This window comes from Manduca sexta, chromosome 24, assembly GCF_014839805.1.
Source record: "Manduca sexta isolate Smith_Timp_Sample1 chromosome 24, JHU_Msex_v1.0, whole genome shotgun sequence".
NCBI classification, from domain to species: domain Eukaryota; kingdom Metazoa; phylum Arthropoda; class Insecta; order Lepidoptera; family Sphingidae; genus Manduca; species Manduca sexta.
In genome coordinates this window covers 7075033-7092974 of record NC_051138.1, presented here as the reverse complement: position 1 = coordinate 7092974, position 17942 = coordinate 7075033, and the positions used below count along the sequence as shown (strand labels likewise).

Below are 17942 nucleotides of genomic sequence, written 5' to 3'. Positions count from 1 at the left end.
AATTGGCCGCACGATTGCCATATCTTTCGCACTCGTCCAGTACGCACTTTTTAGTTGGATAGAAAAAGGTCAATCCATTTTGTATGTCTGAGTTGTATAGCTACAAGCGACGTATATAGCTACAAGCGAGGAAGTAGAAAGGGACGGTGTACTGAGTGCGTGTGCGCATGTTGCATACCATTGGCACAACTATGTTAAGCATTAAGTACTGCTCACCAGTAATTCCGGAATACGGTTAACTACACGTTCTAGTAGTATGCTTATTCGTTCCTTCTATCGCTCATGAGTTGCACAAAGATTGAAAAAAAATATATATTTAAAACTTTAAAAGTTGGTCAGTAACTGTATGTGATACAGACATAAAAGCACGTCAGTATTATGTTCCACTTATTTATGTTAAGTCTAGGTAAAGATATCATCCAATAGCGGAGTGTCGGGGGGGGGGGTCGACGCTTGACCCTCTGTAGCCGAGCGCCAAACGCGACGGCTGTTGGCCCGTGCTGTAGGAACTACAATACAATGGTTATGTCGCGCCCAGTCCCCTGTTTGACCAAAGCTTTAGTCTTGTTAACTTACTTATCGCTTTTGTGTAAGCTATTTGAATTATTTATTAGTATATTCGTTTGCTATAGCTAACGTTAAAACACTTGCTGTTATTTTTGTATAATTGTGGCAATTGCTTTATAATATTTATTGTTTTTTTACATGCGAACAAACGCAATCATTAACGTTACATTGTTTTCTAGGAGAGTAGGCAGAATATTCATGTTCAAGGTTTGCTGTGACTGAAGGATTGATGTGATATTTAGATGGTAAATGGTTGCTTATTTTATAGGCAATAAAAGATGGAATGCCGTCGTTTAGTAGAGTTGATATGTCGCGTAGGTTTCCGAATGATTTTCATGTAGACGTTTTCCTCGCTGCACATTAAAGTGTTAGATATGTTCACATAAAATTATATTTAAACATAGTTCTCACACTATTTTCAATTATAACACACTGATGAATATAATGGTGTTTTATTTATCTCCAAATATACATCGTGATTTTATAGTCGTTTTGGAACCGAAACTTAAATTCTGTATCAATAAGAGAGTTTAAAAAAATATCAATTTAATAAAAATATGTTTTTATAAACATTAAAATTATGTAATGTTCACGAACAATTAATAAGAACTCGTGGTAATATGCAACTAAATCTCACGTACTACTGTAATCACTGCGATTGGTGCAATTCATAACTATGAATAGTTGTCGTGAAGTTACTATCATTATCAAACTCGAATGAGTGAAAAATAATATCAAAAACTATTTTAATTATCAACAGTACAATAAATTCACAATTATTTTGGTCCTACCAATAACCACAAGTAAGTTCTAAGTAACCACATTTTTGTTTTAAAACGATTGTAAAGTCACTGTGTATAACAAACTGCTGCCCCTCTGTTGATTTTTATTTGTGAATTTTTATATCTACGTCGAAATATTGGAACAACTTATAGAAATTATTCAATTCTAGACACTTTTTATTTTTTCATAAATGGCTGGTTAATTATAATAGAGAGGTCTACTGTAGATAATTGTAATATATGTGCTATTTTATTATAAAGTGCGGAACAGCACTATGATGGATTTTTTGGAATGGATAGAACCAGATAATAAATAAACAATGTTTAAATATTTTTATTGAACAAAAATTGTCAAATACCATAAATTGTGTTTGATGTTAAGCATAATCTAGCATTCAAGTGTAACACCGCTAATGGAAAATTCTTGAAACCTGATTGATCTTGGTAGTTCAATCAAACGTATAGGTATCTAAGTAAAATATATACCTATTTACACTGTACTTACATCAAAATAATGCTAATTATACAAGAATATAGCCATACTCTGAATTATAATTATCAGAGAAAGGGCGTTACAACTGCTGCCCAGCCATCGCGAAGGGCATCTGGATCCGTGCCTGTTACGACCCCTATCAATATTATCTGCCTACATTGATAAGTGAAGTCAAGCCAACATTTTAGTGCTTTACTATCCAACCAGATATATTTTCGTAGATCTTCGCTTTCGAATTGTGGACCCCCATATCTTAGTCAGGCCAACGTAGACCTCCATCAAGTCTCCCGTGGAACCCTGGGGGTCCATCTGGACCATTTGGGCAATCCATGGTTTAAAACCCTGCGGAAGCCTTATTCGACACATAATTGTATTTATTTATTTCTTACATAAGTAGGTACCCTCAAATGCTGTAACAACTGGCAGACATACTCAGGGCCACAAGTAAATATTTGAACTGCGTGTAGGCCTATATAATATATCTTTAATTGATAATGCAATGTTTTATTTCAAGAGCGTTAATTAACAATAGCTGGATTAAATTTTTCATATCATTATTTTTTTAAATATTAATAATATAATTCAAGTTGGTAATGGTGGTTTAGTGTCGCCTTGAGTTCTTTTTCTAGTCAAGCTTGCGTCGCTTTGTCATAGCATATTTTCATATCATATGCTTTCTTCATGGAAAATATCCTGTTCATCGCATTTATCAGGCAGGCAGACAAAAAACTCGATTAAATTCATAATCGGGCCTCTAGAAAACGGATTTTGATATCGGCCCCTTTTATCCCTCAGATAAGGATATCTCTTGTAATTGAACATTTCATTAGTAGTCAAGTTCATACATGCGTGTAAAATCTGCAAAAAAAATATGTTTTTTTATCAAGATTGTTTAATATAATTGTTAATCAACACAACGCTACGGTTTTAATAGGTATTTAGCTTGGTATATGCCTCGGTGGCGTAGTTGTATTACGGTACGACTGCAGTGCGCTTTCTGGTTCGGTTCCCGGTGCGGGCAAAGGGTAATTTTGTTCCATTCAATATCTGCTCGGAGTTTGGAATTTGTGATCGATATGGGAATAGGCTCACCCCCTATCACAACATGGGACGGAAAAACCACGTCGAGAAATGTGTGCTATAGCACCGGCTTTATCTACCTTTTCTCTTTGAGCATAAAAGGCGTGAGAGTGTGAGTGTGTGTGCGTGTGTGTGTGTGCGCGTGTGCGTGTGTGTGTGTGTGTGTGTGCGTGTGTGTGTGTGATCTAAACAAATGTAAAATATTTATAAGGTTAAGGCTGGATTAAGCGAGTTAGTACACAATAGGTACAGTTTCCAGCAACTCGGTTTTTTTTTCTAGTCAAAAATAAGATAGGTAGGAAAGTACATACAAATTTTATTTGCCTAATCAGGTGATCTAACCCATGACTTCATCGTTTTGATAGCCTAAATTCCGCACTGTCACTGAAGTAAATCGATATAATAACGCGATATAAAATAAGTATGTAGCTTATTCATGTAATAAATTCTACTTAGCATTTAAAATTTTATGAATATTAATCAAATACTTACTGAAGTACATGTTAAAATCCAGCCTAAAGCGCAAAATGTAATCGCTTCCAGCAATCCCAATACATAAAGAAGTCCGAAACCTTCCAGCAAAAGGCAGTAGCATGCGAAGTAGATGGAAAGAGTGCAATTGATAGCGACACTCATCACAAACAGGAAAAACCACATTCTGTTTCGAACTCCAACGCAGTTGTAAATAAAAGGGCAGTGGTGATCGAAATAAGCCACACAGCGCTTGCAGATGCGGCAATGTTTAGCTCTGTAAAAGAACATTACATTTTAATTCACTGCCTCTTTGTACACTGTTCGGTATAAATGCAATGGATCAGGGCCGGCCTTAGGTATAAGTGAAACTTTTTTGGGCATGCCTTTTTCTGGCGATTATTTTTTAACACAACTATATTTTTGTTAAATCCTGTGGCGCCCCTAATGTTACAGACATAAGTAGGTAGTAAGGTAAATCTTAGTTTAACAAAACTTTATCCTTAAACCATTAATAAAAAAATGTGGTTGCGTGACTTGCTGTTACATTTTGTTAGTTACGGTGCGATAAAATTAATCTGCATAATATTTAAAAGTGAAATCTTAGCCACAAAAACTTTCATCCGGACAAACGGTATATTATTCAAATGCGATGTTTAATAACGTGATAACAAATACAATGTCACGCGAATTTTTAAAGGGTATATAATACTAGATGTTACTCGTGGCTTATCTGACGTGTAAGTTTTTCCCGATATAAAGTCCAAATAATTTGACAGAACTATACGTACCTGAGTGGTCGAAGACATCGGCAAGTGTGACAAAGCCGTGAAAGTATAACATTTCTCTTCTTCCACTTGTCATAATACGGTATTTGTCTTATGGCCCTGTAGTAGGTTTCCGAGTTCTGTGGAATGTAACCTGGATCGCGGCGATTAGCTATAATCCAGCTTATCCACATAATAGCATTCCAGTAGAGAAAGCAATAGTGTGAAAGTCGTAAAGTATTCCATGTTAATGACACGCATCGTAACACGTACATAGGATATCCCCATAATAACACCGATATTAGGAAAAATAACAGGGGTCCTTTGGAATCTCCAGCGCCTCCGAACACCACAGCCCAGAGTTCAGAGAGTGGTGGAATCCAGTGCGCTTTCCGTTTCATTTCTTTTTGTAACAGTTTGACCACCTCCAAGTGTCTGTGGCTTTGAGCAAGCATGAGAGGAGTTTTTCCATTCTTGTCGCGTGGTTCCAGCTCAGCTTTAACCTGAAACATTATAGACATTTTATATTCCATAGATTGAAAATAACATTACCTAATATTGATATTAGGATTACTAATATTGTGCTACGTATTGTACTACGCACCTTTTCACAAAGCAATCTGACGCACGTTAAATTACCAGACAGACATGCCAAATGTAAAGGAGTCGATCCAAAGTTATCTCTGCAATGTAATGGAACTCCAGAATAAATCAAAAGGCGGACTAAATCAGCATGTCCTTTGTATGCCGCCCAATGCAATGCCGTGTCGCCATTGATATCGGAGAGCCTTGTAGCTGCACCCATTCCGAGAAGATACGCTGCAGTTGCTGTTTTACCGTACATGCATGCTGTCATAAGAGGAGTCAGACCTGAAACAAAGATCTTTATTAATACATTTTATTTTTAAAGTATTTTGTCATAAAACACAAATGAATCTTAATGGGATTTACCTTTAAAATCCGCTGCGTTTACTGCAACCCCCGACTGTAGTAGTACTTGAACTATAGAAGCGTGTCCTTTCCGACAAGCCCAATGTATTGGCCGTGGACCCTAAAAACAAATCGTAAGCATTAAATATATATTTTTATATTTCAATATCTATAATAATCATCGATATGTTCGTATTTGACCACTTATTTTAGGTTTACCTGTGTACCAAGGCAAGATAAGTCGATTGGAGCTCCTCTTTCAACAAGGTACCGCATCACGGCAACGCTACCATCCAATGCCGCCCAATGAGCTGGCGTGTAACCATGCTGATCGCGAGCACTTAAGACTTCGACGCCAAGTTTCTCAACGAGACGCTCGATTTCCGACACTTCACTGAAAATATAAATAACAAGAAAATACATAATAGTCAAAATGTAGCATTGGTTCTTCTGGTTGTTAAAACACTATGATATCAGATTAGTTAGGATAGATAACTTGCGAAACTAAAATTTTTCTCACCCTGACCGAACAGCTTCAAAAATCAGTTGGTGTAAATCAGATTGTTGGTGGAGACTTGTAATAGTCCGAGGCGGAGCGGCCGGTGCCTCGGGTGATATAGGCGAGCAAGGGGGCAAAGCCTCCTCTGCGGCCATCGTGCATGGGGGCGGCTGCGGCAGGGCCCACACGCCGCGGGCCGCCCCCGGGCTTGGATATACCTGCGATTAGTATGTGTGAATTATCAGTCCGAGGAAAAGAAAATATATCACATTATGTAACAAATTGACGGTTACAAAAATATAATGTTATTCAATATGTAAACTATACCTACTTATATATTGTTTTGTTCTGTGGTGTAGGCATGGAGAAAGGGCGTCCAGGAACTCTGAGGTACGTTCGACCCACAATCATGATACTTTCGAAATTCAAATACTATTGAATCAAATGAATTATTTTATTAAAAGAAGTTCTCACTTGTTTCATCATTTAATCATTCCATAATACCTCCTCATGGAGATATATTCATTGATATTCTATCGCTGCACCTTTGGTTCTAGCAACAGATTCCTACTTACAATTCATTATAAGTATTATGTAATTAAGTACTTCCTACCTAGGTATGAATGTTCTCGTAATAGTTTTAGATCTTTGGCTAGTTTACTTTTTTTGTATTCTTGTTTTGTTTCGCTAAATAAAGAGGAAAAGCATACCTTGCTACTCACGGTGAGGCCGACGCCCCCCGCCACTGCCGAATTCTCACTGTCCGCCACGGCCGCGGCCGTTGCACCGACAGCCGACACTGAAATCTTAACTCTATTCAATTATTCACTGATTTCTAGTCTGAAAAGCTACGATCTAGAAACAAGTTTCACGCAAGAACGCAAAGCTACAGTTTGCGTGCGGCAAAAATATTATTGATTCTGTATGGTTGGGAGCATGCGCTTTGTAGAATCCGCCTGCAGTCATATTGACGACAACGGTAAGGTCTCGAAGTCCGAATTTGTATACTTTAATGTAACATAATATTTTAAAAATAATTTCCTCATAACTAACTAATACCTACTTAATTATTTTATTTTATATATAAATTACATTCTTACTTCTATCTAAGTACATTATTTTTCTTTAATAGTCCTACGGCTCCTTGATTTATGTTCAACACAAAATTAATTACTTACTTTTTTATATCATATTCCGACAAATGAACGAATGGATCTCTGATCACCTACAATACCATACGAAGCGTGGATACTTTGCCGTCCAAAAAGGAAAGTGAGGAATACCTACCAATTAGTGGAAGGAGGGAGGATCTGAATACTTCACTCATCATACTGAAGTACAAATATCAACAGCGGTCTCTTCACGTTGTATTTTTTAAGTTACTAAGTAGATATATTCAGCAAATAAAAATAACGGAACAATTTCAAAACACGCTTACCTGTCATATTATATACAGTACCTACCTATAGTAGCTTGCTCTAGGTTCAGTATCAAAGTATTCCGAGTTGGGACTTCAGGGAGGCACAATCTATTTAAATCCATTTGCAGGTAGTCTTGCATAGGTGCACGGCATAGTTACCTCACTGCACCTGATGGTAAGTGGAGTAGGAATTATGATAAAAAAATGCTTTCACCCCATTTTACGGTATCATTACCGTATGGAGGGTAAAGGTAAGAAGCACCATTTTAAATGGGTAAAAATTTGTAAAAATGTCTAGCGGTGACCAGTAAATTACAACTCAAAAACTCCCCACAAATACAATAGCGCTAGCGTACCAAGTGGGTATAACATGAATTTGTAGCAATTGTTAATGGAGTGAAGTGTGGTGAATTTAAAAATTTTATGGCGGCTGTATACTCTCATGCGAGTGCTTTCGCGATGTATCGTCGAGTGCTCTCGCGCGTAAGGTGGAGGGACGAACGTGACCTTGTACACTCTCCTTTATTCAGTACGCTTTGCGAACGCCGAGAAGATGGACGCGTTACAGGTTACGGCAGCTGTTACTTGGTTTACAGTGTTTACTGTTCCTTTACATTTGTATAAATGTCCCAAAAACGAATTCATTCATTCGAAAGCAAACCAAGTTGGTTTGTCAACTTCATCACACCCTGCACCAGATTTCAAAGAAGCATTGATGTCCCGTATGTGCCCTCTGGACGTTGCCATAAGCGAAAGCTTCTTTTTTTTGACTCATCGATAGGAAAGCCTGCGAGAGTATACAGTGATGCATTTGCGTCGCCTCGCGGAGGGAAGCGAGGCCCTTTGATCGCGCTCAAAAAACCGGCACCGAATGGAGAGCCCAAGAGGGACTGCGAGGCATCGTGAGACAGAACGAGTGTGCCCTGTACACTCTGGCGCTCGCCTAGGCTCCCCATCCCTCGACGTGAGTGTACAGCCGCCATTAGGTATATCTCTAATGACTGGTGTAGTTGATGTATGGAAGTAGATGAAATTGTAATATATAAAACCTCAACTATAACAGAACGGAAAGGAAGCCTTTTTCCCTTTTTAATGTTCTAATCTAATATTTTTGGGCGCTATCTATAAGATTTACTAATTTGCTATCGGTGCACTACCTTAATTGCACACACGAATTGGTTCTCCTTATACCCTTCATTAATATTCCACAAAATTTTAAGTTCCTAATCAAGCTATACTTACGTCTTTTGTATGCGTACAATCAACTTTAAATGAATATTAGATATATTCGCGGATAGAGAAAATGTATGAATTATAATAAACTAATATCGATTTTCTTCCTGTCAACGCTTATATTTATTTGGCGCTGATCGTACATGATTTTTTTTTCATTTAGATTTAAAAAAAAAATAAGTTAACATACACAGGTAATTTCAAGGTACTGCTGGATTTACTGCCACATCAAGATAACCCATTCATGTCATAGAGCGTAGTCAAATATACAAATTTTCTATTTGCCTCTTTAGAGCAAGAGCCCGTGAACCTTCGTTATTTTATAAAAGCTATAAGTTTGTCAGCGCATGCTCCCAACACAGGTAAGAACGATGGGCCATTATGAAGTTTGGGTTACAGTGGCTTTGGCAGGTACACGGTACTAAAGGTGTGTAAAATACCAATCTAGTTTCGTCAAATAATAAAGTGAGATTTTTTAGTATTACCTTCAGAAAATTATTAAAAATTACGTTATTCATTGACAGACACTTAACATAGTGGCAATCCCTTGCAACATTAAGGGTGTCTGGTAAGGGATTGCCACTATGTTAAGTGTCTGTCAATGAATAACGTGATTTATAATAATTTTCTGAAGGTAATACCAAAAACTCTCACTTTATTATTTGACGAAACCACTACCAAAGCAACTAAACTTCATAATGGCCCATCTTTCTTGCCTGTGTTGGGAGCATACGCTGACAAACTTTCAGCTTTTATAAAATAACGAAGGTCTGGGGTTCACGGGCTCTTAGACTATTATATCTTCTTCATCAGATAGTTTAACCTGTTCTCGACTAGAAAAAATCTGTAGTGTACACATGATAAAGCCATCCCCATCGTTGTGGCATAATACGTAGCCACGTCGAGGTCATCTGGCATAAAATACAAACCAAGTTAGAGTTTAGCATATTTTCAGGGCACGTCACATAACTTTGCGCCTGTGAAGCTAGTTACTTCACCTACCCTCTGTATACTTACCTATACCCAGTCAGCTTCCAATGAATATTATGTACGTCAACACGAAAATTTTCCATTCTAAAGTGCTCCTCCCAACAAAATGACGCGCTTACCGTATTTTTAGTGGCTATCTGTTCGAAATTTATAATTTATACTAATATACAGGGTTATTTGAAAGACGCCAGCAACCTCGCAGGACTAGATAGCGAAGATCATAAACAACAATGTTTGTTGTATGAGTATTGACATAACTGAATATATATTAAAAAAAACAAATTTTTATTGTACTGTCGTGACATTTGTACATCTATGTTTCATTAATAAAGAATGGATGCCGCACACTCGCGCGCGCTTTTGTTATCATTAATAATACTTTTTTCGCCAGATAATTACCTAGTTAATATCAATTGCACGCAGGATTTGTACTTTGTAGACAATATTTACTTTCACTAAGTCTACAATCCCTTCATACGTTACCAGACTTAGGACTTAGATATTAAACAATTAATAGAAATTAAATTAAAAGAAATAAATCGTACGTAGGTATGTATTTAGGTATCTAAACAAAATCACAATGTTTAACGTAATCATTCTTTAGTTTTTTTTAATATCAAATATTGGTAGAAAGGTATTATTCACTTTCATTATTTAATAAATACATCCATAGGTACAATCGATAGATACGGCGACGAAAGATCGTGGCACACAAGGAAGTAGGTATAGCGCGCACGCATCAATCCAGACGACGGGCGGCTGGGCGCTGGTTAAATAGGTCAACCACCTCCGCCGCGCCGCCCCGCTTTCAACCTCGCGAATCGCACGGGTTTGTTTACCTAATCTTCGCGATGTGCACAGAATTAATAATATTCAGACGGAAATTAAATTAAATATTTATTCTTATATGAACATAAAATCTAACAAATTAACAGAAGTCGTAGAACAAACGAGTTATCTAATCCTGCAAGGTTTAAGGTGAAGCTGAAGCGTTTGTTTGTTTGAATACGCTAATGTCAGAAACTACTAAACCGATTTTCACTAATAGGTAATAGGAAGCTACATTACTCATGAGTAAGTAGTTTAGGCTACATTTTAACCTGGGTAAAAAAATATTCCAATTTTTTTTCACGTGGGCAGATCCGCTGACAAAAGCTAGTGCTTAAGTACATATAGAAAAAAAAACATATTTCTGTAATTTCCTATACATATTCACCTTTGTTGTTTGAATGTGTTTATAATGTGGATATTGATTTTTTTTTATATCATGATGAAAATTTAACTAAAATTATTGATCTGTTCTTAAAGCACATACAACTGTAAGCGGCTTGGGTATGAAATACTCTAACTGTCTGTACCTGCGGCGGCGTCGTGTGACGGGTCGGCCACTTGCCTACAACATGGTTGAGGATGCGATGGCTGGCACATGCGTCATACTCGTCAACGGGTGTTGCTTGCATGAACTGTTTTGCGGGGCCGTAGCTGGACTTGAATTTAAGGTAGGGCAGCTGTGGTTACAGCTAGGGCGGAAGTAAAATGTGACTAGATCTGATCTGGTCAATCGATTTTTGGCTTTCTTGACTTGTGAACGTGAATGAGTCAGGTTAATACATACGTAATTGTTAATACAGATTGTAACAAAATTTCCTTAAATCTCGAAAAGGGGTTATTCCATTCATGAATACGAATAACACTTACTATGGGACCAAAATCCAAATCATGAAATAAAAAACCCGCTGCTCCATATGTTTTGATAGATTAGTTATGTATAATTTAGTTGATTATTAAGGTAGGGCATTGCCCCACAATGACCACCCCATTTATTTCATAATGCAAATCATTTCATATAAGGTGAGTCGGGGGAAGTGCGCCATAAAATTTTCATAGCTGGATTCAATGCAAAATAATTTCTTTTTGTGCAGACTTAAGAATGTAATTTTATTTATTGAGGAATATTTGGTATTTTGTGATGACAACCTATAGCCGTTCAAGGAAATCGGACCATAAATTAATAATATTTTGCTCAAAGTAAAAAAAAATGGTAATAGGCGCACTTGCCTCCGGAAATGGGGTAAGTGCGCCTGTGTAAAAAAAAACGCCAATATGAAACATTACAAAGAAAACACTCATTTTAGTCCATAGAGAAATAAGTTTTACTCGCATTGCTCTTGGATAATTTTTAATCACTCAATATTATAACAAAATATGGCTGTCAAATCAAATTCGGGGTAAGTGCGCCATATATATGTAAATCAGGGCTTCAAAACATTTTATATATTTTTTTGCTATATAAGATTTTTGCTATATTAGAATTTTGTGTGCGGATATGTTGGAATAAAAAAATGGTAGCCCTAATATAAAATCCATTTTATTTCTAAAAACTAAAAAAAAACATACAAAAATGTAGGAATTAACATTTTGAATACGTTATAACTCAATTACTTAGAATTTGGCCTTATGACATTTGATATGTTTTAGCTGCATTATACCCAGATAACGTGCCTGATCGAACAGTTGCAACCTATTCACGTAAAGTTGCTCTAGACCAAGGTATTTCAGTTTTTCTTTTGTAAAAACGAATTAACTAATACGCCCTTTTATTTAAGTCGGCTCAAAACAAAATATCTTGAGTACAAAAATTCTGCTATTGAGTATAACATTTTAATAATAATAATTCATATTAGTAAAACTTATTCTCAAAAAAGGTTGGTTGTATATGGATCAGGGGCAAGTGCGCCATACGACTATTAACTGTGGCGCACTTGCCCTACTCGACAATTTTTTGGTACATTTTTTCGCATTGCTAAAAAATCCATTATTTTAGTATATATAAATAAAATTCAGGCAGGAAGTTAAAATAAAAGGTTTAAACTATGTATTCAACTTACTGGTTTACAGAAATAAGTTAAATATCTTGAAATATTTGATGTTATCTTTCTTGAGGTCATCTCTGTTTACAGGTCTAAATGACACTTAAAATAAAATGGCGAATAAATCGTATTAAAATGAACATAGCCATTTATGTTTTTTAGAGGAACTGTATTTCAGTTAGTAGCATAGATATAAGATTGCGGTAATTGTATAACATCAATAGTTTTCGATTTTTTTAGGGCAGGTGCACTTACCCCGTCGGCGCACTTGCCCCACCTGACCTTAATTTAATTTGCAACTAACACTAGTTTATTTGTCTATGATTATAACTAGATAGATAATTTAATAAGGTAGTTTAAAATTTTCAAAAAGGCCTAAAATTTTATATTCTAGAGATTAATCGTAGGTAAGTAAATCTTTGCATAATCCTTAGGCTGATAACATAGCTACGTCGCTTTTATCTTCTTGTTTTACAAACCGTCTTAATATTTTGCTTACAGACTACAAGTTGTAATGTTTAGTATTAAGTATCTAATTCCATAAACTAAGGATTAAGATACGTATGAGTAACTCCCAGAACAACACTAAAGTTATTATTCTGTGGAATACCTTAATCCGTAAAGTTTAATTTTTGTATCGAAGGGTTGAATACAATTATTGGGCCCATTCATTTTTGCTAAAGATGTACATAGATATATTAATAATTATTGTTGTAATATGAATGCAATACATACATTATTTAAATTGGCTTTACCTATGTAAAATTAAATGTACAGAAAATTAAAAGCATTACTTATACCTAAAAATATTAAAAGTGTGTTACTAGTCTTTAGGAAATAAATAAAACATACTAGACTTACAGATGTTATTTTTAGTCTTTACTTCATCTCAGACTAGAGTAGCTTTACTACATCTGTGTTGGTGTACTGCAAGTGTTCTTTGGCAAGCGTAATGTCTATAACATTGTGAAGCAGGAATACATGTTTCAATTTCAAATATTGCTGTGTTCAAGATGCACGTAAGAAAGAGAGTAAAGTGTTAAATTACCTGTGTTGCCATCTCTATTTGCAGAATTGTATAATTTTTTCGACGTATCATTTTTGCCAGTAATAGTGTTTGTTCCACTAAGTATTGCAAAAGAATCCACTAACTAAAACATATCTCTCCACTAAATCACTTCCCCAGTGGACTGTGGATTTTCGAGTAAAACTGGTGTTTACTGCAATAGACCAAGCATATTATTGCGCCGCCCTGGTGGTTTTTCTCATAAACAATAAATCGAAATTTTTAATAATTACAAATTTGATGTTCATTCAAATCACTCACCAGACTATATTAGCTTGAGTTTTTCTAAAGTTTTAATCCAAGAAATTGTATATTATTTTCCACAATTTATATAATGATATTCAACAGCTAAGAAAAGCAACCATAGATCCATTTCACATATAAGTTTTCTGAGACAAGTGATTTCAGATTTTTTAACATGCTTTGGTTTAGGATATATTATAATTTACAGTCTTAACATACAGTAATCATATTAATGTTTATAAACACACTCTTGGGTAAGGCTATAAGGAAGTATTTAATGGAAATCAATCAAAAACATATTAAAATTGTGAAAATGAACTTTAATTCAGCAAATTTTTATACTAAATGTATAAATATGATATAATCTAGATTTCGTTTTCACTACCTAAATAGACATCATGTTATAAAAAGTGTACAACTAAAACTAGTAGCAGATTAAACATCTCAATGTGGCTTATCAATTAGTAAGATCTTGTAAAAGCACTTTCTTTAAAATGGTTTATTATACTTAAATAATAGATAAAAATAATGAAAGCATACAGCTCACAACTGACATTGAACTTCCAAACAACAATCATATTCAATACAAATCTTTAACTTCTAGTAAACTTGAAACATTTAACGAGCAAACTGAATAAATTATTATTCATAAACAAACTTAACAATGTCGATAGCTCAAAGTAATATAATAATTTTCAACAAGTGTCAACCGACTTCACACATAGTTAAGGCATATATGGGATTAAATTTGGAACTATTCGATGTGGTACATATTTCCGATGATGCCGATCATAAGGTATCCTTGTCTATTTGTTTATTACTGTATTGATATTTTATTACAAGTCTTGTTTAAGCATTATCTCTTTTGGGTTTTAAAACTAACAGACAGAGGTTGCCCATGCACAACATAGCCATTTAATGCCTGTATCGCCATAGCTGCCTGATCATAGTTCCTCATTGTGACAAAACCAAAACCTTTACTTTTATTAGTTTGATGATCTTTAATAATCTTAACTGATACAATAGCACCATATGGACCAAATAGCTGCCACAAAGTTAACTCTTCAACTTCTGGGGCAATATTATAAATATAAATAGACCATGTGCTTGGCGAGTTATGATCACCCATACCACTCATATGGTTGATCCAATGATAAGGCCTCACTAATGGATTCTTAGAAAAGTTATTATTATTATTTTTATGCTTATTAGGATTACTTTTATTAGCATACTTAACTGTTAAAGGGTGTAAAAAGCCAGGTGGTGTAGTGCCATTTATATTTTGTATGGCTCTCTCCGCTTCATATTGATGTTCATATAACACGAAGGCGATACCCGCTGCTATGCGAGAATTAACTATTTTACCGAATTGTGCAAACAGTCCATGTAAATCTTGCAAGGTCAATTCGTTAGGCAGGTTACAAATGTAAAGATTCCAGTCGGCTTCTGGCTTCGACGGGGGTTTTGCTTCTGGATTTAAAAGTGCATGGGACACTTTTAAAGTCTTGTTTTGCATCAGAAGACCGTTGAAAGCCTTGCGGGCCTTTACAGCATCCTCGGGACGTGTGTACTCGACGAACCCATAGCCTCGGTTTGCTATCAGTTTACAACTTTCCAATTTGCCCATTGTCGAAAATAGCGAGAACATCATATCCTGGGTCATGACTTCGGGAATGTAATTGACAATAAGTTTGGTGGGTGATTCTTCTGGTCCAAATTCATTATTTCCGTGACAATTACCGTCTTGACACGATTCCGACATTTTTTAATTGTTGTCGGTGAATGACATTTTACCATAATGTCACGTTTTATTTTTTATCTGTTCGGAAACGTAACAACTTGGTGTACTGGTGAATCGTATTTGCAGGAACTATTTATGTGATTCATTCAACTTACAAAACGTAGTTAAATTTTATATGTGTATCTAAACAAGCAATAATAATATAAAAATATCGAAACTATAACATTGCACGGTTTTCAATACTTATACAAAACCGACGTAGGGCTAAACGCGAGAATTTATTTATGGGTCATTCCTATGGTGATGTCCTCTCATGAACTGTTTAAAAAACGAGCTCAGCCTAATGCTGGCGCCAAACATAGCAAAAATATTTTAACACTTATTTGAACTTATGTGTGGCACGGGTATTTGCGTAATTGCCATTTGGTATTGGTTTTTTGACCATAAATCAAAGCGTTCACAAAAATGCAAACATTTAAACGAACTTTGTACAAATACGCAAATACCGATGCCACACATGAGTTCAAACAAGTGTTCAAATATTTTTGCTATGTGTGGCGCCGGCATTAGAAATTCTTTTCTTTTAGGTTAGTATTGTACATGCGGAATCGCATATAAATTCTAAATTCAGTTGGAATTTAGAATCTGAAAAATGGAAACTTAAATCTGAAGTGTTGCAACTCTATGTTAGCTGATATCTATAATCGGTAAGCTAAAGACAAGACCAAAAAAAACTTTATTATGCGTGTACAACTGGCATAAATACACGGGATTTGATGTTCGGGCAGCCGCCAGATGTTCATAGCGGCACGATCTACGAAACTCATATCGAAACGGCGAACTGTTTAAAGTTGGAAGTATAGACGTCTCACAAACATGGAACGTTACGAAAATTTAATTTAAAAAAATCTATTTCGAATGGATCGCCTCGTGACATGTATCTTTTTGGCAAGCCAAATAGATATTACCATCCACATTAGGCGCGATGTACTTTGTAACCAACTTAGATTGATGATTCGCAATTTTTTTTAAGTCCGGTAATATATAATGCTAATAACATTGATCTCAGGATAGCCAACTTTACAGCTACGGGTAAAACAAGGTATACCTACACCATTAATGCGTGGGTCGAAGAGTAGGTGAGAGAAGGTTAGCAAGTCCGAATGACTACCTATATCTGCAAATCTAATTTACTCCAATGGCACCTTTTTCATAGGCTCTATTCCTTTTTTTGACCGGCAGCTTCAAAACAATAACAAGCGTTATTCTGAGCCGGCAGCGCACACTATATTTTTGGATGTTTATGGCCAGTGGAGATAACTTAAGGTGGTAGCTCAAGGTCCATTTTCATACATTTTGTTTCGGCTTTAATCTGGGTAACTAAACAAGTATTGGCAAGTAAAGAATTTAAATTCACGTCTAGTTAGTGATTAGTTCTCGCAGTTGAAAGAAAAACGTAAAAATAATTAATAATCATGGATATTTCGGCCTTTAAAATTTAATATGACGAAAATTAAAACCAGGATTTTTGGTGAAAATATTCGTTTTTAATGGATGATTTTTGGCACAATGTCAGCAAAGGAGAAGGCGAGTATGTGGTTTCATTTAGTAACACAATGTAAAAATGACCCTGTATATTAGCTTATATATCTATTACTGAATGCTGTCGCATTCGCACAGTTTCACCTTCGTGAACAGAAATAAATACAATTCCTTAAGGTTATAGCTTAAGGTCCATTTTTCATACATTTTGTTTCACCTTTAATCTGGGTAAAATTTCGTCGTATTAAATTTTAAAGGCCGAAATATCCATGCATATTAATTATTTTTACGTTTTTCTTTCAACTGCGAGAACTAATCACTAACTAGACGTGAATTTAAATTCTTTACTTGCCAATACTTGTTTAGTTACCCAGATTAAAGCCGAAACAAAATGTATGAAAATGGACCTTGAGCTACCACCTTAACATCATCTATAAAAGTCTATGCTGTCATCTTTGCTTATTCAAGACGGAGAGAGAGAGCTGCCTGCAAGGAAAATTTATATTAGTGATGCGACTCGAATAGGATTTTGTGACTCGAGTTACTCTAGCAATTTTACTACCTCAGTAGAGTTATAAGTACTCGAGTTTTAGAGTCACTCCTGCTTGTCATTGTTCTGAGGTCACTCCAGTAAAAGATCTCACTCGATATGACTCGAGATGCAAGTTTGCAATTCGGCTTTTTTAAAAGTGCGGCAAACTAAGTGATGCATGTTTGAAACTATCAATTTCGGTTTTTACCGGCGCGGCATATAATATAAGTAAAATAGAGTAGTGAAGTGATATCTTGTGGCACTAGAATCTGTTCGATGCGCCGCGTTGACTCGGAAACCCGAATAGAGACGACGACGACATTCGAGTGCGAATTTGACAAATTCATTCGAGTGACTCGAGTGAAAACAGAGCTCAAGTCGCATCACTAATATATATGGAAAGCTGCCTGCCTGCTCGTGTGTAGTCATGCAATAAATTGCAATTATATTATAATTCTTACCGATATTTTGTTCGTTGATAAAATACAGTATACCCCATCAAAAACATAAATGTGAAATGAGAGCCGAGTTCAATATTATGCCTTGGTTGTTGATTTCAACGACAAAAGAAATAAGATCTAAATGGGTGCCAAGTCCAATGGCCAGTTCTGGAATTTACTTATAAAATATTTAATAGCAACTTAAAATAAAATTTCTTATTATAACTTAGGATAATATTATAGTATAGCCCAAGTCTGACTTAGCTAGTTCGAATA

The 17942-nt window shown here is 35.6% G+C and overlaps 2 protein-coding genes across 3 annotated transcripts; both read right to left on the bottom strand.

Moving 5' to 3' along the window:
- Window positions 1–1668: 1668 nt before the first annotated feature.
- LOC115448745 (probable protein S-acyltransferase 23) lies at window positions 1669–8482 on the bottom strand. 2 transcript variants are annotated; one of them, XM_037442161.1, is made up of 9 exons: window positions 7053–8482; window positions 6300–6395; window positions 5611–5807; window positions 5310–5484; window positions 5112–5211; window positions 4765–5030; window positions 4185–4663; window positions 3415–3670; window positions 1669–2700 (listed from the first exon to the last, which is right to left on the bottom strand). In XM_037442161.1, the coding sequence occupies exons 3-9, from the start codon at window positions 5742–5744 to the stop codon at window positions 2509–2511; spliced, it is 1602 nt and encodes a 533-aa protein (XP_037298058.1). In that variant the 5' UTR covers window positions 5745–5807; window positions 6300–6395; window positions 7053–8482; the 3' UTR covers window positions 1669–2508. The 2 variants fall into 2 exon arrangements, with proteins under 2 accessions (XP_037298058.1, XP_030032151.1); XM_030176291.2 differs by lacking the exon at window positions 7053–8482 and having other exon boundaries at window positions 6300–7013.
- Window positions 8483–13710: 5228 nt separating this feature from the next.
- On the bottom strand, window positions 13711–15212 carry LOC115448728 (ELAV-like protein 2). The gene has a single exon (XM_037442176.1). The coding sequence runs from the start codon at window positions 15171–15173 to the stop codon at window positions 14268–14270; it is 906 nt and encodes a 301-aa protein (XP_037298073.1). The 5' UTR covers window positions 15174–15212; the 3' UTR covers window positions 13711–14267.
- Between the last annotated feature and the right edge of the window lie 2730 nt (window positions 15213–17942).